Source organism: Monodon monoceros, unplaced genomic scaffold (genome assembly GCF_005190385.1).
Source record: "Monodon monoceros isolate NGI ecotype Baffin Bay Population unplaced genomic scaffold, NGI_Narwhal_1 Super_Scaffold_11, whole genome shotgun sequence".
In the NCBI taxonomy this organism is placed as follows: domain Eukaryota; kingdom Metazoa; phylum Chordata; class Mammalia; order Artiodactyla; family Monodontidae; genus Monodon; species Monodon monoceros.
In genome coordinates, this window is record NW_021703767.1 from 66,137,052 (window position 1) to 66,158,132 (window position 21,081).

At 37.9% G+C, this 21,081-nt stretch overlaps 1 protein-coding gene across 2 annotated transcripts; it reads right to left on the reverse strand.

Annotated features, from left to right (window-relative positions):
• Window positions 1-840: 840 nt before the first annotated feature.
• LRRC58 (leucine rich repeat containing 58) lies at window positions 841-21,063 on the reverse strand. Of its 2 annotated transcripts, XM_029215095.1 has the most exons (4): window positions 20,498-21,063; window positions 9,713-9,841; window positions 8,073-8,350; window positions 841-4,950 (listed from the first exon to the last, which is right to left on the reverse strand). In XM_029215095.1, exons 1-4 carry the CDS (start codon window positions 20,995-20,997, stop codon window positions 4,742-4,744), a joined length of 1,116 nt encoding a protein of 371 aa, XP_029070928.1. In that variant the 5' UTR covers window positions 20,998-21,063; the 3' UTR covers window positions 841-4,741. The 2 variants fall into 2 exon arrangements, with proteins under 2 accessions (XP_029070928.1, XP_029070927.1); XM_029215094.1 differs by lacking the exon at window positions 9,713-9,841 and having other exon boundaries at window positions 20,498-21,059.
• Between the last annotated feature and the right edge of the window lie 18 nt (window positions 21,064-21,081).

Sequence of the window (21,081 nt, forward strand, 5' to 3'; positions counted from 1 at the left end):
CAAGTAGAGACATAATATGAACCAAGTAGAGACATAAAAAGAATGGGGATATTTACATGCAAAAATATTAAACCATACCCCCTTTTTAACCTGGTATTACAAAGAAAGCACAAAACGTGCTAGGCTTCATGGCAATAATATCTTTATATGATGCTATTAATATGAATTCGTTAGGAACTTGTCATCCCTTAGTGGTAGCAGATATATTTTCTTTATATGAAAGAGAATATACTTTTTCACTGATTTTATTTCAGGGACTCTAATCCTTCTATGACAGTATGTATGATTGGGGTTCCTTCTCCAAAAGCCCTAGACTCAGAGACATTAGGTCTAGTTTTAGTGGAAGGAGTCCTTCAGGATCACAGTCATTCTCCTTCAACTCAAAGCAAAGCGTCATGAGGCTGTCACACACAACTTATTAAATGACATAGTTCCCCAAACTTTGGCTCCAGCGAGGAAGATTTAAGGCACATACTTTCAAAGCACAACTGAAGGCACTGCTACCTTTAAAAAGATCATGACTATAAAATACAAAATTGGATGCTATTAAATTCATCCGATTAATGTTATAGAGTATAGTGCTTAATACAGGAACAGTGAAGGTCAAATACTTCTTTTCTGTACAGCGGGGATCAGGACTATGAATTCCAGGTCACGTTGCCTAAAACCTATACAGCAGCCTTTACTGTTGTTAAATGCTCAACACAACTTCAAAACTGACTATTTTGGACTAAATGGGGAGTGATAGTTATACTGTCATAATAAAATCTCTACTTTGGATGAGAATAAAGGGAGTCATTTAGGTAAAAATTAGGTATTTCTAAATAAATGCAGCTTAACTAATTTTATATACTATATATACATATTATAACTGATAAAAAGTTCTGCCCACAAAGAGTCTTATTTAGAATAACTTTTTTTTTATAAATAGCTACTGCTAAAATGTTTTTTAAGATCAAACTTAATTTGCAGTAATCATTTGCTTAGTATTTTTTCTCTTTTACATAGTGAAAAGGTAAACATTAACCAAAGGTGTACCACAAATTCCAGGTTAATGAGGTATTACTTTCTCCCTTTGGAAAGAGCAAGGCTGGGTGTAAGAAAATCCAATGATTTGCTAGCCCTTCATTATGGAGGGATGTGGACAATCTCCCACTAGCAGAAACTGAAGAAATTTAGTGATAAACAGGCTTTCAGATGGTAGTTAGTGGGCCACTTAATTTCAAAACAATTCAGTATTACTTTAAAAAACTTTCTTGGCTCAGGGATCTCCTTGGGTGTCTGGTGACTTCTCTTTCCCTGCCTTTTGTGGTTTTTAAAGATTTATTTCATTTTACACTACAGCCATCAGCCTTTCCCTTGTCTTCTTTTGTTTAAATTGGTATTTACAATGTTTGGTAGAACTGGTCTGCAGTATTACCCTGCACTAGTGTGGACTGCTTTTAACTTTACATTAGTAAAAAAATTTCTCAAGTTTGAGGTACAGTTTATAATACAAGTCTTTACTTTTACATTTGTTAACTTTAAGTTCCAAATATCAAGAATTTTAGAGTAAGAGACTCCCCCAGGAAGCATTTAGAAGTAAAATATGAACAGTAACCCTCAGATCTACCTCTACTACACAAATACAGAGAATGCTGAGAACCCTGACTAGCTTGTCCTCAGGTCAGCCAATCCCTGGCACCATGGAAGCAAAACGTTATAGTAGCTAATCTTCCTATTTCCTAAAATCCTAGGACCATTTCACCGACTCAGTTTGGTGACACTGAGAGAATTGGATTCTAGGAATAAAGATTACTAAGAATGTTCAAGGTATCCATTTCAATTCCAAATATTAGCACTGAAGAATTCCATTCTAAACACATTTATGCTTTGGTTAAGTAGTTTTATCCACAGAAGTTTTGGTCACTAAAATTGTCCAAGTAGAGCAGTATCAAAAACTTACACACAAACAAGTGACTGAGCAACTAGAGAGACTTTCAATTTAAATACATAGTTAGCTATATGACTCTGGAACTGTAACTCACTTCTGGTTAATTTCTACAGTCACCAGTTATGAAAACAGGGAAGGTAGAGAAAAGAAACGGGAAAGCTTAGAAATTATTAGCAGCTCAGGAAAAGCTTAGAAATTATTAGCAGCTCTTATAAAAGGTTAGGTCAAAGATTAAAAAAAGATAAAACTAACAGCTAAAATGTAGACTTCAGTAAAAGTCACCAAAGAGAGCTGCATACTGATCAGAGATTTTCAAATGTACATATAGAGAAGCATAACAAACATTTTGTTGAAAGACATTTTGCTGTATACAATGTATATATCTACATTACACAGCAAAGGCTAGAAACTGTTTCTGGTTGGATCTATTTACATCTGTAAAAGATCAATCAGTGTATCTTCTGGCAAGGTTAAGCATCTATTTACATATCTACCTGTTTATTTCACAAAGACTAACTCTTAGAAGATTACCCAAGCTGTTACTTAGATCAAACTGGTAATTAATTAGGAAGTAAACCGAGGAGTTTAAGCCAGAAAAATTTGGTCCTATCAATTTATTTTACTATGAATACATTATTTATTTTCTATGAAAATATTTTATGTATCTTACCTAAATCACTTACTTACAAAACACTTTGGGCTTTGTCATTTAGGTACTGCCTAAATCATCTTTTATCTTTTATAATTTTGTAATACACAGCCTGCTGTGGCTCAAATGGAGAAGTAAACAAAGACTTTTTATTACTTCCATTTTATGATATAATCACCCATGTACTACTTTGCTAGGCAGTAGAAAGATACTACATTACTTCTACAGACAGTCAGAAAATTTCTGGATCAAAAGGAAAAAAGAATCTTATTACATCAGAGTGAAGGGATTCACTTTATAGCAGCGTTTCACAACTGCAGTCATGAAACTCTCATGTTTCATGAATTAACATATAATAAACAAACTATCCTACAGTATATTTTCTTCTAAAATAAAAAATATATGTGACAAAAACCTAACATATGTACATATCATTATTATACAACTTGCTTTTAGGAAATGGTGTGCCCCAGTCATGAATGCCAGAAGTCAGAAGGGAGATCATCTGATGTTCCAATGTGTTTCTGACCTTTGTATTACTCTACAGGTAGTATTTACCAACAAACCATTACGTTATTACAGATTAGCTAGCTAACGATTGCTAATGTGTGCTATGTATTTTATTTTACAATGTCAACTTACAGTTGTACTGTTACTCAATTTTTACTACATACTGGTTAGTAAACATTTGTCATTTCTACTGGCAATTTGTGAAACCATTTTTCTGCTGTACTTTAAGGGTATATTTAATACATTTAAAATATTTTATCAATATATTATTTTCAAAAACTACTCCATGGTTAAACTTGTTTTGGAAACTTTTCTATTGTGTAAAAACACAGTGACTGCTGTGCCCAATTTTATTTCACTTGTAATGTTTCTCTAGTTTTTCTTTAAAATTAGAGGAAGTTACAGTTCAGTACACACAGGCAAAGGAGTCATACTGGACTGCTAAAACCTTTAAAATCATTTTCCCACTCCTTTAACGCAAGACATAAAGAAGTTTCCTATCTTACATCTCTTTTCTGTTAAAAGAAATCTGACAGATTTTTCCATTAAAAACTATTATTCTGGGCTTCCCTGGTGGCGCAGTGGTTGAGAGTCTGCCTGCTGATGCAGGGGACACGGGTTCGTGCCCCGGTCCGGGAAGATCCCACATGCCGTGGAGCGGCTGGGTCCGTGAGCCATGGCCGCTGAGCCTGCGCATCCGGAGCCTGTGCTCCGCAATGGGAGAGGCCACAGCAGTGAGAGGCCCGCATACCGCAAAAAAAAAAAAAAAAACAAAACTATTATTCTGTCTTATGATGAACAGACTGATCAAGATCGTGGCCTCCCATTAATTATAAAAGTGATTTGTTTAAACAAAAAATGAAGTTAAGGTGGCTATGAGCTCAGATGTCAGATATACAGCTGTTTACCTAGTCCCGTTAAAGCATATTTTAAAGTGTCCTGCATAGTATGTCAGGTTATAGGCTGCTCTGGTATCATTTCTTGAATAAATTTCTAAATCCTTGTTATGATTAAGGCACTATTACAGTCACTGCTGGATTATACAAGGGTAACAACAATCATATAGAACAAAGGAGCAGAAGTGAAGAGTTTTAAAACCCCACATGAAAGTTATATCCCTTACTTTACTAGTCAGTAGCTGAGAAAGGTTTAGGTCCTATGTAACCATCTGTGAGCTTATCTGAATAACTGTAATCTAGACATATGGGCAATACAAGAATGTAGGGCTACTCCTGTTACGGTATAGTGTTCAACCTAAACTCAAGGACAACTCTGGTAAAAAATGACATCTTTGATCATTTCTATCTTCATATCAACTATCACAAGTTAACACTCATGGTTTATTATAGCACTGCTCTTCAGGATGTTCCATTCTGCTGTGTGATTCATGCAAAACTTGAGTGAAAACTGCAAACAATCAGCTAAATCTGAAACTGCCATTCAGAGTGAATTATATTAAAAGAATCCAAACATGGAACTGGACTCATTCCTGCTGAATGGCTAGAAACACAAAATCTTTTACACCATCTCCAACTCCGTCATGGACATTTAAGATGAAGGTACGGTTTCTAGTGAACTTCCAAGTCTATTCTCTTTTCTAACCACCTCTGCTCAGTCTTTTAGTGTTTCACACCGCCCTGCTTCCCTTTTCAACCAAGAAGAACTTTCTGCATTCTGTGTGCAGCCACACTGGCTTCATCTTCTGAGTCAGATTCGCTCTGGGATGTGGAGCTGTGAGAGGCAGAGCTGCAAGGGGAAGAGCATTCCGGTGAACACAGGTAGTGCATCAGGGGGAGACGGTATTTCCCACAGAAGTCCACAAATTTAATTTGTCTGACACAGCAATCAAAGTAGACTCCTGGAGAGAAGAAGGAATAAGGACAAAGTAATCATTACAAAGCAAAGACCCACATTTTCTTTTTCAACCCTATCTCCAGCATTCTGAAGAAATGTCTTATAGTCTTCTCTTTTGAGAATCTTAAGCAGAGGTAGTGGCTGCTCCCATAATTGTTTATAGAAGTACTGGAAGGTCTTAGGGATGGACTACAAAGAGAAGGCTAGGAGATTTATCTTAAAGAGAGCTGGCGTTAAAAGGACACTATTGGGCTTCCCTGGTGGCGCAGAGGTTGAGAGTCCGCCTGCCGATGCAGGGGACACAGGTTCGTGCCCCTGTCCGGGAAGATCCCACATGCCGTGGAGCGGCTGGGTCCGTGAGCCATGGCCGCTGAGCCTGCGCGTCCGGAGCCTGTGCTCCGCAACGGGAGAGGCCACAACAGTGAGAGGCCCGCGTACCGCAAAAAACAAAAAACAAACAAACAAAAAGGACACTATTTACTTGGCTTGTTTTCTCTGGGTGACTTGGTGGACAGTGGTTGATGGAGATTACAGGATACCTAAAGGGCCCTTTCTCCATCCCCCAAGCCCCTCCTTGGTACTACCCTAGAGTCTTGCTAATGATCTTAAAGAATTAGTTGTTATACCCAAAATTTGCAGAAAGGAGACGACTTTTAGTACCTCTGTCTTTATGTATTGGGAAGGAAAAATTAAAAGTAACAAAATGCCATCCTATTTCCACAGGGTCTAAATCTACAGCTTCAAAGCTGTTTCACTACTGATCTCACTTGACTTTCATGCAATTATATATTGCTAAGTAAACTGAAACTAGTATTCAGCTCTTGTGAGTCCTAATTTAGTGCTCCTGAACTGTGGTCCTCCAGCTAAATAAAAATACAGCTAGAGATGACAGGAAAGCAGAGGTTGCTGTTTCGTGGGCTTCTAGCTGCTCCTCCTACTAGACATTGCACACCTCTAACCCATGAAGGCTGTCACAATGGTTGCAGTATAACTGGAACCCCTAGAACCCTGCGTCCCATCACCTCTCTGGAGAAGAATCTCAACGTTTATACTCTACCTAGGACTCCTCTGGCACCAACTACTCTATATATCACATAAGGGACCAAAATAAAAAGATGTGGTCCAAGCAAAGGAGAAACAATTTTTCTATTAAATTTTTTTTCTGTTACTTCTCCATTAACTTTCTAATTTTTTGATCCTGTAGTAAGTATAATTCATAGTTTAAAAAGGGAAATTCATGGTATGTTACTTTGAACAATTCAGAAAAGTAGACAGATTCAGTAAACTGACCAATCATTAACAATAAATCCCCCCAAATGAGTTAGCTTTCTGAAACAAATGGAATAAAATAATTATAGTTACCAAGAGCTAAAATAGTATAATACTATCTTGTCATCTGTAAGATCTCACACTATACAAAGGCAATATCTCACAAAATAGAAAATTACTTTTGTTTAACTTAGAGTTCAGTAACTAGGGAATCTGAGGGGGAAAATGTCAATGGTTCACTTCAGATATTATCTCAAAATTTTAAGCTAATAATTTAAAAAGTATTTTTGTTCCTAAGACAAATAACACGGCAGTATACTAAAGAACTCATTAAGAAACCATTTAAGAGAGAAAAGAGACTTCCTGTAGAGGTCTATTTCTAGAAAAGGATAGATTCCAAGAGATTAGATACAGACTATGAAGCCTGAAGGTCTGGTGTGAGTGTTGTCTCTTGCCACTGCTAAAGCCAACTTCAGAAGGAGAGTTCACAGAGAAAATCTAAGTACTTCTAACTTGGCACGGCAGTCTCTACTTCTAAAAGTAAGTGGCCAGAAATGGCTCAGAGTAGTGTCATTTTTCTTTTTTAAACTAGTAGTATCTTTTTTACCTTTTAATATTCTTTGAGAAACTTAAATCACCTTCTCTCTGTTTAACATTATAACTGTTTTCAAGGCCTGACGGGACATCTGGGGAAAACCTCAGCTGGCTCTGATCGTATTTATGCAGCATTTCCCTGGCACCTACAATTATCCTACAATAATAAAAACCTTTCTGTACCCCCATTAAATTGGATTTTTAAAAAAGTAGTCTTTTATGAGAGAGCCAAAATAAAATGACCTGCTATCATTCACCAACTCCCCTCCACACACTGGCACTTCAGGCCCTTCACAATCTGGCCTCAATGTATCTTTTACTCTTCTCTCATTACTCCCTTAACTGTACATTTGAACCAAATTATTACTCATCCAACATTCTGCCCCATATTGTTTTGTTTCCAATTTTACTCTCTCCATCTGAAAAGTTTTCTATCCTCAATCAAACCATATCAAAATTCAACTCATACTTCAAGAATTGTCTCATCTTTTCTTGATCTAATAAATGTGCTCTCTCCCTCCTCTGGTTTCCAACAGTATTTTGGATTCCTACTTTACACTGTCTTACATTATACTATTTGTTTAGTTCTCTCTAAATGCTCTAAACTCAAGAAATTTTGAAGCATGGATTTAAAAGAATAGAGAATTCCAGGGTACATTCTGAAACTGGCACACATTCAGCCTATTCTCGTACACCTTGAATTGTACTCTATAAAGGTACCTGATACTCAGAATGGTGAGTCTAAGAAAATGTCCTTCGAATAAATATGAAAGGTGGCCAAACATTTTAGAGACTCTTCTAAAGCAATTAGAACTGTTTATGCTTTCTGTTTCCTCTCATGTTACCAATTTACCTTACCCTATGACAGTTCCAAGAAAGATGAGACTTTCTGGGTATTTTCCCTGTGTATGAATCCTGAAGTACCATGAAAAGAAGAAATAAGGAAAGAAAGAAGAAAAGGAGGGAGGGAAGGAAGGAGGGAGGGAGGAAGGAGGGAGGGAGGGAGGGAGGGAGGGAGGGAGGAAGGAAGGAAGGAAGGAAGGAAGGAAGGAAGGAAGGAAGGAAGGAAGGAAGGAAGGAATGAAGGAACGAAGGAAGGAATCCAGAGAGGGTGAAATGTCTTACTTTCTGGTAAAAGGGTGAAATAAGGCAAACAAACAAACTGCCTTTCTCTGAAAGAAGACAGCTAATTAAAACAACATTTAGATCATTAATTTAAAAGTAACTAAATGAATGGGAAACAAGGATACTGAATTAACTTACCTCCACACTTTGGGTTTGGGCAATTGCTGGCTAAACTCAAGTATCTAAGAAGATTCCCAGGAAGATCATAGGGAGTATAGGAAATATTTCGAATTTTAATGGTCCGTGCAGCTAACTCCAGGAGAGTTGGAGGATCATACGTTAAATCTCTAACAAAACGAACAACCAATGGATTTCCTCGCAAACTCAATTCTTCCAAATGAATAAGGTTGAGGATCTCTCGAGGCAGGTATGTCAGCAAGTTATTGTGAAGACTGAGGGAACGAAGTGAATGCAACCTAGAATGAATGCAATACAAAAATCAACCACCATAAGCAAGAAAACTACTCAGAAAGTTAAGGGAAGGACTCAATTTCCTCGCAAGAATAAGCAATTAAGATTAAGGTCAATGGAAGTAAAATTAAAAGGTGCTGAAACTAAATTAGAGCCCATACTTGTATATGTCATGAAGGACTTTTGAAAATACTTAGAGAGTATTCTGATGTGTTAGCTGATTTAAATGCTAGATTTAAAGGGTTTTTTTTTTGGCATGCTTTATCATTCAGATACCTAAAAAAGGAAAGATTTCAAATGCAACAGGAATAAAGATCCTTCACATTATCTCATTAGGATAGGAATGCTTCATATCAAATATAAATCAATAAAATCCCATAAAACCTTGGGGAATCTATGCCAAAGTAATACTCTATTTTTGATTACAGAAAAGAGGCTCAACAACTATGGAAAACAGTATGGAGGTTCCTCAAAAAACTAAAAATAGAGTTGCCATATGATCCAACAATCACACTCCTGAACATATATTCAGACAAAACTATAATTCAAAAAGATACATGCACCTCTACGTTCATAGTAGCACTATTTGCAATAGCCAAGACATGGAAACAACCTAAATGTCCATCAACAGATGACTGGATAAAGAAGATGTGGTATATATACACAATGGAATACTACTCAGCCCTATAAAAGAATGAAATAATGCCATTTGCAGCAACATGGATGGACCTGGAAATTATCATACTAAGTGAAGTAAGACAAACAGAAAGACAAACACCATATGATATCACTTATATGTGGAATCTAAAGTAGGACACAAATGAACCTATCTACAAAACAGAAACAGACTCACAGACAGAGAACAGACTTCTGGTTGCCAAGGGGAAGGAGGGGTGAGGGAGGGAAGGATTGGGAGTTTGGGATTAGCAGATGCAAACTATTATATATAGGATGGATAAACAACAAAGTCATACTGTATAGCACAGGGAGCTATATTCAATATTCTGTGATAAACCATAACAGAATAGAATATGAAAAAAAATATGTATGTATAACTGAATCACTTTACTGTACAGCAGAAATTAATACAACATTGTAAATCAACTATACGTCAATAAAATTTTAAAAAGATAATAAAAAAAAAGAAAAGAGGCTCAATGATTTTGAGGAATATATCAGAGCATTTAAAAGTAAAATTAAAAATAAGCCACCCAATTCATAACACACCTCAGAACTTTCATTCTCATGTATCATCTACTTTGAGAACACTTAATTCTTTTCCACATACAAATCATGTGGGTGAATGCAGGATGATAATTCCTAAGCATGTATCTCTGTGTGTACATAAACTGCCTGAAAATACTCACTGTGAAAGCTGAGGAGGCACACTTTGGATTTTGTTGTCACATAATACCAAGTAATTTAGAGAAGGTAAATTTCCTAATTCTGGCGGGATTTCTTTGATGAAGTTTCCTCCAAGATATAAACACTCTAAACTGCAAAAATAAATGAAAAAAACAAAAAAACCAAAATTTGAACAAGTACCCCATTATCTTTATTACAATGAACATATATCGTTTATTCATTCCGCAAATGTTTTACTCAGGCTTTCTATGTGCTATACGGTCTCTGGAAGAATAATGCAATCTTCAGGGAGCTTATATTATAGGTAAGCAGACAAGACACACCACATTTATAATTAAATGCAAAACAAGATCCCAAATAAGCATAACATGATTAAAATACCAAAATAAGCAAAACAATCCATAAATGATATAGGAGTTTAAAAAGTAGAGAAATAAAAAAAAAAGACATTAGTTCTGATTGGAAAGGCTCCCAAAAGTGTTGTGATTTCAGCTGGACTATGAATTTAGCCCATTTAGGGTAGGAGGAAAGAGGACCTTCAGGTCGGAAGAAGGGTTTTTATGGGATAATGAGTATACCTTTTAACACATAAGAAGAGAATTCATGTTGAGGAACCCAGAGATACAGCTGGATAAAGGCCAAATTACAGGAGCCCTGTATTCACGCTGGTGGGTTTGGATTCAATGCATTACTAGGCAATGGGAAGGGGAAAACCACTAGCTTTTTTTTTGAGGAGTGGAAAAACACAGCTGAAGTTTATGTTTCTTCTTTGCTCTTATTATGGCAAATGCAGTCTTCAGGAGGCTAACTAAATTATGTAAAACTGACCACGATTATGAAATTAAAGCTCTAGATAATTATCCTGTTTTCTAATAATAAGTTAACAACATTTTAGACATAGCATATATTGCACCAAAATGTACTGCTACTCCTTGTGGTGATGACTGTAGAAAGACTCTCTCCAAAAGGTTTTTTCAGTTGATGGGTGGGGGTGGCAGAATCAGTTCTTACTATATAAATATCAATGAAATGTATACATAGAGATCTTTCCCATAACTATGTTACTTTTGTCTTCCTGTTAAATCTGCTCAGTAGACATTATCATTCTTTTAAGACACCTTTAAATGTAGGGAAAAACAGCCTACTAAACTGTTACCCAAACTTCCAGGATAAGAATTAACTGGGATACTTTTAAAGCTACAAAATCTAGGCCCTGCTCAGATCCAGTAAATCAGAGTTCCAGGGGAAGGGCCTGAGAAGTGGCAGATTTTAGGGTACAAGCTGTAATGTTAAAAGAAAAAGCCAAATTACCCTGCAGTTATAGCTAATTACAATCCACAATTAGCATTTAAGAGCACTCCTTACCCTACAGCCCTGCCAACACTTAATATCATCACCTGCTTTAACGTTTTTATTCTACTTTTTACTATTTAGCTGGTGTGAAAAATGATACCATTCTGTACTAGTAATCTCTAATTATTAGTGACGTTTAGCATCTTTTTATGTTTTGACCATTCGTACATCTTTAGAGAATTGCGTTTCTATCCTTTACCCATTTTTCTCATGGGTTATATGGCTTTCTCTTAGCTTGTTGAGAGCTTTGTTGTTGTTAAACATATGTTCTGCATAACCTTGTTCCTCTGTGGTCTAGATCATGGTCTATTTTTGTTCACATTTTATATGTGTAAAAAGAATGTGTAGTTATTAGGATTGAGCCTGTTAGCTGTGCAATTCAAATTTTTTATAGTGTCTCATTATTTCACCTTCTTACTCTGGTGGTTAGTTTCCTACCTGAACCATGGTTTTCCCTTTATAGTTCTGTCAATTTTTGCTCTCTTTCTCCTCAAAATATGGAAGCTATATTGAAGATACATTCAGGTTCATGATGGTTAAAACTTCTTGTTGCATCGTTCCTTAATTCACATGAAGCATTTCTCATTCTTCCTTCTAATCCATTTTGCCGTAAAATCTATCGCCTCTGATTATCAATACTGCCTACCTGTTTTTGTTAGTATTTATTTAATCCTAGCTCCACCATTTACCAGTACGAGAACTTGGGCCCATTACTAAATCTCATTATGCCCCAGTTTCCTCTTCTTTAAAATTGAATAACATTACTATATATCATATAGTCAATAAATATGAACTAGGCACGGACCATGTGCCAGGCACTATTCCAGGGAATATAATGTAAATAAGACCAAGTTCTTGACCTTAAGAAGCCTACATTTTAGTGAGAGAGACAGTAAGTCAATGAATGTATATATATTACGCCAGACAGCTTTAAGTGCTACAAAGGAAAACAGGTAATCAGATGTTGACGGAAGTGATACTGTAGATAGGGTGGTCAGAAAAGGTTTCTCTTAGGAGATGACACTTTAACAGTGATCTGAATGGAATGACTGAGTGAGTACAAATCCCTGCAGTGGAAAAAAGCTTGGTGTGCTGTGAAAGAGCAACACAGCCAGTGTGGGTACATCAGGGTGACAGAGGTGGGGAGAGTGGTGGTCAGAGAAGTCAGAAAGGTAGCCTGGGAAAGCCAGATCACAGAGGGTCCTTCAGGGCTTAGCAAGGATTCTGAATTTATCCTAGGTAGAAGGGGTTTGAACAAAGGTCAGTTGTGTAACTTGACTTACACTTTAGAAGGATCACTTTGGTTATTGTTTGAAAAACAGCAGGAGAAGTGGCAGGGACAGGCGAGTGCAATGGGAGGAGTGGAAGCAGGAAGACCAGACTGGAGCCTAAGGCAGTTGAGTCTAGGTATGAAATGATAGAGATTTGCTTCGTACAGCTTTTTCTACACCTTAACTTTAAACATATTGGGGTATTTCTATTTCAAGTGTAACTCTTGTAAACAGTGCACAACCTGATTGCTGATATATTTGCACTTGTGTTTTCTTTACCATGGTATATCTCAATATCTTTTTCTCTTCTGTCTGCCTTCTGCTGTGTTCATCAAGTTTCCTTTTGTCCCACTCCATTATTTTGAATTGCACATGCTACATGTATTTTGCTAGTAGTCGCCCCTTCAATTTCCTTTGCTCTCCCTCTCACTCTCCAATATACAACCATGCTCACTTCTCTGTCATCTTCATATCATCATCCAGGATTAGTTCTACCTTGATTTGAAAATAAATTTAAATTTATTTATTCCCAATCAATAATTACTCAGTCATCTATATGTTTTACCAATTTCTCTGCTCACCACTGTTCTGGGCACTTGCTATTTCTTTTAAAGTTCATTTTTCTTCGAGTACAGCCTGTAGAAGTCCTTTCAGTAAGGACTCACAGTTGTTAATGTTTGAGTCCTTTATCTCTGATGTTCTTATTTTTTCCCTTCACACCTGAGTAATAGCTTGGCTGGGCATAAAATTCTAGGTTGACAGTTACTTTTCCTTACCAGGAGGAAGATACTGTTCTACTATCTTATTACAGCCCATATTCCTTTGTAGGTAATCTGTTTTTTTTCTTATTAGGAATTTTTAGGGTCTTTTTTCTTTATCCTTCTTGTTCTACAATTTTATTATGATGTGTCAAGATACCAGTTCAGAGTGCTCTCTTTCTTTAATCGTGGGAAATTCTCAGCTACTATTACTTCTGGCATTGCCTTTCCTACATTCTCTCTATTCTCTTTCTGGAATTCCTAGCAAACAGCACTTTGAACTTCAGAGTCTATTTTCCATTCCTCTTAACATTTCTTTCATACGTTCCGTTTCTTTATTTTTTTGTGCTGCATTCCAGAATGCCTCAGTAAGATCTTTTAGCTTACTGATTCACTATGCATCAGCTGACTCCAGTCTACCATTCAGCCCACCGAGTTCCTAATTATGTATTTTTATTTCTAGAAATTCCGATTGGGGTTTTCATAGTTGTCAGTTTTAAAACTTCTTATTCTTCTTTCACTGATGAAGTTCCCTCCTTTATCTCTCTGAAGTTAGGAAACAAACTTATTTTAAAGTCCTTTACAGATGGCCTTTATACATAGTTTCTCAGATACAATTTCTTCCATTTGTTGACTTTCTTATCTGTATTTCATAATCTCAGCCTTCCTTGATGTGTGGTGATTCAAAAAGCCAGTTTGAATCTGAAGTTTTGTCATTCTAAAAATATATTAATGAAAAAAAATAAAAATATATTAATGCTATTTCTTATTGTGTAAGTCTTTTCAAGACTGCATTTCTCTCTTTAGATTTACAATGCTCAAAAGTAAGCAGAACACTTAACCCTGATAGGCTATTTTTTTCTCCTTTAAGGATTACCTTGTGGCAAAAATCAATGGTCTGGATACAAAACAGAATTCCCCTACATATAAGTGTTTAAACACTGGTGAAAAAGGTTCCTAGGCAGGATTTTTTGAGCTTACAGATTATAAGTTACTGCTCAGTTACTGAGAAATTTCTATTTTTCAATGATGAGAGCTACTAGAATAGAATAGAATAGAGTAGAAAAGAATATGTGGAGTCCAAAACAGAAACTTCTCTGGAAAAAAAACAATTTTAATGAGACAGTTGGGAAAAATTTTTAGCAAACTTGGAAGTTCTTTTATAAAGGATTCAACAGTTACATAACAACTTGCAATTTAGTCTAGTGAGGGAGAAAAGTAAAGAAAGTGATGAAAGGGAAGAGTGAGTCTGAGAGCAAATATAAATACTGCCCTTCCTATATGGGTAAGTCAGGAACCAAGAGAAATTAGTGTCTGGTGGTCAGTCACTACTCAATGTCTTCTCTCAGTGTTTTGGAGTTGGTGGGGAGGTAAACAGACAGAAAGGATGCCAAACCTTAGTTGTTACTGCGACTTTGGCAGAGGAAGATCTGATGTTCTAAAATATAACCAAGTTCATGACTTCAAGACCATATAAATCTCTTTTGCAGCTGATGGGTATCATTAATTAGAGTATACAACCAGCATATTAAATTTACATTTTCAGGCTTATGTACCACTTTGAAACTCAAATAATTTCCAAAGTTCTTGGACTTAAAGCCTTTCAATGATTTGTGGGAATTAAATTTCTAAAACACACTCTACTGTTTCCAAACACGCTTTTCTATACGGAGAAATGAAACTATTGTTGAATTTAAAGCAAAACCGTAGTGTTTAAAAGTTCTTGTATTTGTCAAAATTACACCTCTGTTAATCAGACGTGAAACAATTCTATTCTTTTGATGTTTGACAAATACAGAAAACATGAAAATCATTCACAAAATTTAGAGAAGAATTCTTCCTTTCTTTTTTGTCTAAGGTTAACAGACCAACCTTAAATTTGTTTCCTGAAAAGTATCTCACCTCTCCAATCCTTAGGGATACTGAAGTGGGTACGTTTCCTATAGGAAGGGCCAGTGACCCACTGGAAAAATACACTAGGGTCCACTTAGTGCCAATCAACTTAATCACAGGTGTAAGTAGGAAATGTTTTGCTTCTCCACCCAAACAAAAATGACATTCAATATAACAAAAATATACATATACATTAGTCCCATGTTATGATTGGTTAAAGGGAGATGGAATTAAAGTGAGACAGGTTTGTACCTAAAGAGGCAGAAAATAGAAAATAAGAGAAACACAGAAAGATAAGAACCATACGTCTGTGGATAAAGAAAGTAGTTTTCTTGAGACAGCATCCCCATACTAAATCATTTTCAAATATACTCACTACAGGATTTTAAAGTCCGTTATATGTTCAAAAGTAGAAGCACAAATGGAGGAATCATCTCTTGGTTCTTGCCCCAGACTAAGGCATTGAAAGAAGTCAGAAGGAAGAATTGAGAGCCAGAAAAAAACTCAATATGACTCTAAATGGGGAAAAGAGTTTTTATTTAAACTTTACTGCTGCATTCTATTTATCATCTGGTTGAGTCGTCTCTTTTGTAAGATATCAACTTACTTTGAAGCACACTAGCTTCAAAACAGTCCAGGACATTAATATTTAGCTTTTATTTCCATCACAATTCTCATATCCTTAATTTCTAAAACCACATCAGGCAGACAGTGAAAGAGGCATCATGAACAGAAAAAGGAAGGAAATCTTTTCTTACCTGAGAAGAAAAGACTGTGGGGAATGGAGCCAACGAAACTCACTTGTGCTCAAACCTACTCTCCCAGTGTCTAGCATCCTGGATGCCAAAGAATCCTGGAGCTTTTGTTTTCTTTAACAAAGTCTATTACCCGTTGGGTGATAAGTTATTAAGCTCTTCATTAGTTAATGTCTGAGCTAGTTGAGAGGAATAAAAGTTAAGAGTTCAGAAAAAGAAACAGGTCAAAATATGAATTACACCTACTTTTCCAACACTGTAAGACAAAACCAAGTTTGTCCATCTACTAGCAAGTTATTATACCTACTTGTTGAAGAAGAACCTCATATTTTGATGGAAAGAATCTACACCCACAACCTCATGATTCACACTGAGCCTAATTTACTCCAGGGGAATGAAGTTAATCATAAAAGTAAGATCTTCACCATCTACTTATTTGTTATACTTTAAAATCATCTTTCAAAAACCACTTTTCAAAAATTTTATCACCAGGGAAAAGGATCAACAGAATACAGAAAATATACATGAAAATACCCTGCTAAATCTGGAGGCTCAAATACACCAATTAAGCTAGGAGTATTTATTTGTTATTCCCTCCTGGAAGGATGGAGGGTGGGGAAGAAAGGGGACCTCTATATGGATTATATACTCTGCATTATTTTTTAAACTTCCGTTAAAGAGGGTAGATAGATTCCAAATGCCCAGAAAACACCTCACTTGGTTTTAAAAGCAACATGGCATAGTAAACAATATACATCAATGTTACCAATGAGGTCTAGGGAGTCCACGTATATTCTAAGAGAAGATGGTGTTCTTGGGCAGGTACCTTAGGGTTTGAGTAACTGAACCTCTACCTCTACATTTTTGAAGCTTTAATGTATTATTTTCGTAGTAAGTAGTAAATAGTAAGCAGCCTTTGAGGGTTGAAGTACATGAATCTCCCTGTCACTATCTGGCCTCAAGCAAGTCACTGATACTAAATCTCAGTATCTTCATCTGTAAAAAGAAGGGGGTGTGACTCAGGCCAATTGCCTAGGCTGTCTCTACTCCTAAGAGTATATTCCTACATGACCCTTTCAGCCTACATTCAACTAGAGTTTATATTTGGAGCACATAACCTAAACCTTTACTGATTCTTATCAGTAAAGAGAAATAGAGCAGACAACTGAAGAATGAAAACAATGACATAAAAGAGCCTACATACAATTGGAGACAAAGGTACAATGACCAAAAGCCACAGTAAACAGCCCAGAAAATCAGGTCAATCAGGAAAATGGCTTTAGCCAATCCTCCTGATCACATATTCAACAGAACAGAAGTCAGAAGAATTAGGTTCTAGCCCTTACTCTGTCACTGTGGAAAATTCATGGGTTTGAAGTCAGAGATCCAGTTTGATCCAAAGGTCAAATCCAGTTCTACCACTCATTGGCTTTGTGATCTTAAGACTTTACTTCTTAGGGCTTCAGTTTCTTCTTCTCATGTCACAGAGTCATTGTGAAAATTAAAAAGCATATTTAGAGGACCCACCACAGGGCTTACTGCATTGTAAGGATTCAATAAATGGGATTTTTACCTACCTTTCTCCCCATGTGATGGTAATATTTGCTCTAAGTTTTTCTTAGTATATTAAAAAAATTCAAATGAGAATGCTGGAATTAACATCAAAATTAGAAGGAACTAAGGCTTGACAATTTTACATCTAAATCTCTCTCCAACCCTTCTATCAATATTTCTTACTATCTCTCCTAGCATCACCCTGGTATAAGCTACCATCATCTCTCATTCTACTAGAATAGCCTCCTTCCATCCAGCCTTCAAAATGTCTTCTCATCTCTCCACCTGCTCCCCGCTCCATTCTTGCACAGCAACAAGACAGATGTGCTTTTTAAAAACTCTTCCATGCGTACTTAGAATAAAATTCAAGCTTTACCATGGCCTTCAAGATATGACATGGCCTGGGATCTGGTCCAAATTTATATTTGCCACTTTCCCTGTTGGTCACTTCCTCACTATGCTCTAGTACAATGTCCTCCTTTCAAACTTTTGGCCTTCAGCCCTTCTTGTCTCTGGGTTTTCATGCATGCTGTTCCTTCAGTCTGGACTGATCCCATCCCACCCTCTCCTGGTTAATTCTTACTCTTCCTTTAAAAGCTCAATTTAAATGTTACTTGCTCAAAGACCAAACTAAGTTACTTTGTTTCAAGGCACTCTGTACTTCTTCACAGAACTTATAACAACTGTAATTAAATAATGAAGTTAACAGGTGTTTAATGTCTCCTCTGTTAGAATGCTCCATGAGGGCAGGATCCTGTTCACCACTGTATCCCCACCCCAGCACCTAGGACAGTGCCTGACACTGGGTAGGTACTCAATAAAAATCTGTTGGTGAGTAAACAAAGGGACATCTTGTCCAAATGCCTCATTTAGCTGATTAGGAAGCTGTAGTCAGGATATGTTAAAGTGACTTGCATAAGGCTGGGACACCAAGAGTTCTTTTTTTTTTTTTTAACAATAATAAACATTTATTTAGTGCTTATTACATGTCAAGCATAGATTTAGGCTCATTACTTTTTTTTTAACATCTTTATTGGAGTATAATTGCTTTAAAATGGTATGTTAGTGTTAGTTTCTGCTTTATAACAAAGTGAATCAGTTATACATATACATATGTTCCCATATCTCTTCCCTCTTGCGTCTCCCTCCCTCCCACCCTCCCTATCCCACCCCTCTAGGTGTTCACAAAGCATGGAGCTGATCTCCCTGTGCTATGTGGCTGCTTCCCACTTGCTATCTATTTTACGTTTGGTAGTGTATATATGTCCATGCCACTCTCTCACTTTGTCACAGCTTACCCTTCCCCCTCCCCGTATCCTCAAGTCCATTCTCTAGTAGGTCTGTGTCTTTAATCCCGTCTTGCCCCTAGATTCTTCAAGACCTTTTTTTTTTTTTTTTTAGATTCCATATATATGTGTTAGCATACGGTATTTGTTTTCTCTTTCTAACTTACTTCACTCTGTATGACAGACTCTAGGTCCATCCACCTCATTACAAATAACTCAATTCGTTTCTTTTTATGGCTGAGTAATATTCCATTGTATATATGTGCCACATCTTCTTTATCCATTTATATGTTGATGGACACTTAGGTTGCTTCCATGTCCTGGCTATTGTAAACAGAGCTGCAATGAACATTTTGGTACATGACTCTTTTTGAATTATGGTTTTCTCAGGGTATACGCCCAGTAGTGGGAATGCTGGGTCTTATAATAGTTCTATTTTTAGTTTTTTAAGGACCCTCCATACTGTTCTCCATAGTGGCTGTATCAATTTGCATTCCCACCAACAGTGCAAGAGGGTTCCCCTTTCTCCACACCCTCTCCAGCATTTACTGTTTGTAGATTTTTTGATGATGGCCATTCTGACCTGTGTGAGATGATATCTCATTGTAGTTTTGATTTGCATTTCTCTAATGATTAATGATGTTGAGCGTTCTTTCATGTGTTTGTTGGCCATCTGTATGTCCTCTTTGGAGAAATGTCTATTTAGGTCTTCTGCCCATTTTTTGATTGGGTTGTTTGTTTTTTTGATATTGAGCTGCATAAGCTGCTTGTAAATTTTGGAGATTAATCCTCTGTCAGTTGCTTCATTTGCAAATATTTTCTCCCATTCTGAGCGTTGTCTTTTTGTCTTGTTTATGGTTTCCTTTGCTCTTATTCTCAGGTCAATGTTCTTTTCACTACACTTAACTCTGAGGTCCCTTTCAGCTCTAATATTCTGTTATCTCAGAAAATTCAATAAAGGATGTGAAAATATTTTACAGATAGAAGATTCTTTTTTTTCACTTTGGACAATACACTTGCTCTTACTTTATTTCTCACTCCCCTGCAGGGCACCTTTAGGGGACTTTTGTTACCCTGCTTCTCTGCTTCCTTCTTCCATTTAATTCAACATATATTTACTGAACAATCTAGTAGATGAGGCAGATCTGTAGGCAATAATTATAATCAATAAGTGCAATGGCAGGGTGAAGGAGGTACAGAAGAAGTACAGTTTAGGCAATAACTAACTGTTGTCCAAGAAGCAGTAAAGAAAGGAAACAAAGAAATGACACTCAAAACAGGTTTTGAAGGATGAACACGAGTTTGCCAGATGCAAGCAACATTCCAGACAAAGGGAACAGCAACACAGAGGCATTGTATCCATTCAACACATATTTAGTCAGTGCTTATAAGGTGCCAGTAAAGTGCACAGCTCAGTGAATTCCACAAATAGTTTTGCTGGTATCGCTACAGAGAAGATGGAGCAGGAAATGTAGTGGAAAGCAAGGATCAGATCGGAGTACCTTGTCTGTCACGCTACAAGGCATAAATTTGATCTACAGGCATGGAAAACCACCCAAGACTTCGGAGCAAGGAAGGAACCTTCGGAGCAAGGTTGCAAGAGGCAACCTCAGACTTACATTTGTTTGAGTATGTACTCAGTTGGGATCACTCCCCCAGACCCCAGAAGACGACAGAAAAACTGCCTGGAAGATCTGCACAGGGCAAACACAACAAACCAAATGCTGTCACGACCACGATCTTATTAGATCTTCACTACAACTCCCTGAGTTGGCAGGGCAATACTCACAGCCAAAGAGTTGAAGAAGAGCCTAGACTAAGACAGGTACGTGACAACCGAACGGCGCCCCAAGACCTGGCGCGGGGCTCCCGGACACCGCCCCGGGCCTCCCTACTCTCAGGCAGGCACCCGCTCACCTCCTCAAGTTCTCGATCTCGGCTGGGATGTTCTGAAGCTGGTTGCCACCGAGGCTGAGGGTGTGCAGCGCGCGCAGGTCCAGCAGCGAGGCTGGAACCTCTTGGAAGCAGTTCCCGCTAAGGTTGAGCACGTGGAGGCTGCGGCAGAGCGGCGACTGAGCCAGGCCCTTGGGCAGCGAGCCGGGCCCGCCGAGCCGGTTGTTCTTGGCCAGCAGCGTGCGCAGGCCTCGCAGCGCCAGCAGCTCCGGCCCCAACGCGGTCAGCGCGTTGCCGCTCACGTCCAACAGTTGGAGGTGCGGAAAGCCGCTGCCCAGCGCCCGCGGCAGCGACACCAGACGGTTGTGTGGTAGCAGCAGCCGCAGCAGCGCCTCCCGCGCGCCACGCCGCTCCTCGCCCCGCGCCTCCAGCTCCGACTCCAGGGTCTCGGGGGACACGCTGAGGCGTGACAAGTTCAGTTCGGACTCCCCGGCCGTGGCCACCACCGCTCCGGCCTCCTCCATCCCGGCCGCCGCAGAGCGCCGCGCGCTACCCACAGGCCGGGAGCTCCGCGGCGCCCCGGAACCTGAACCAAGCGCTGCGTCGGA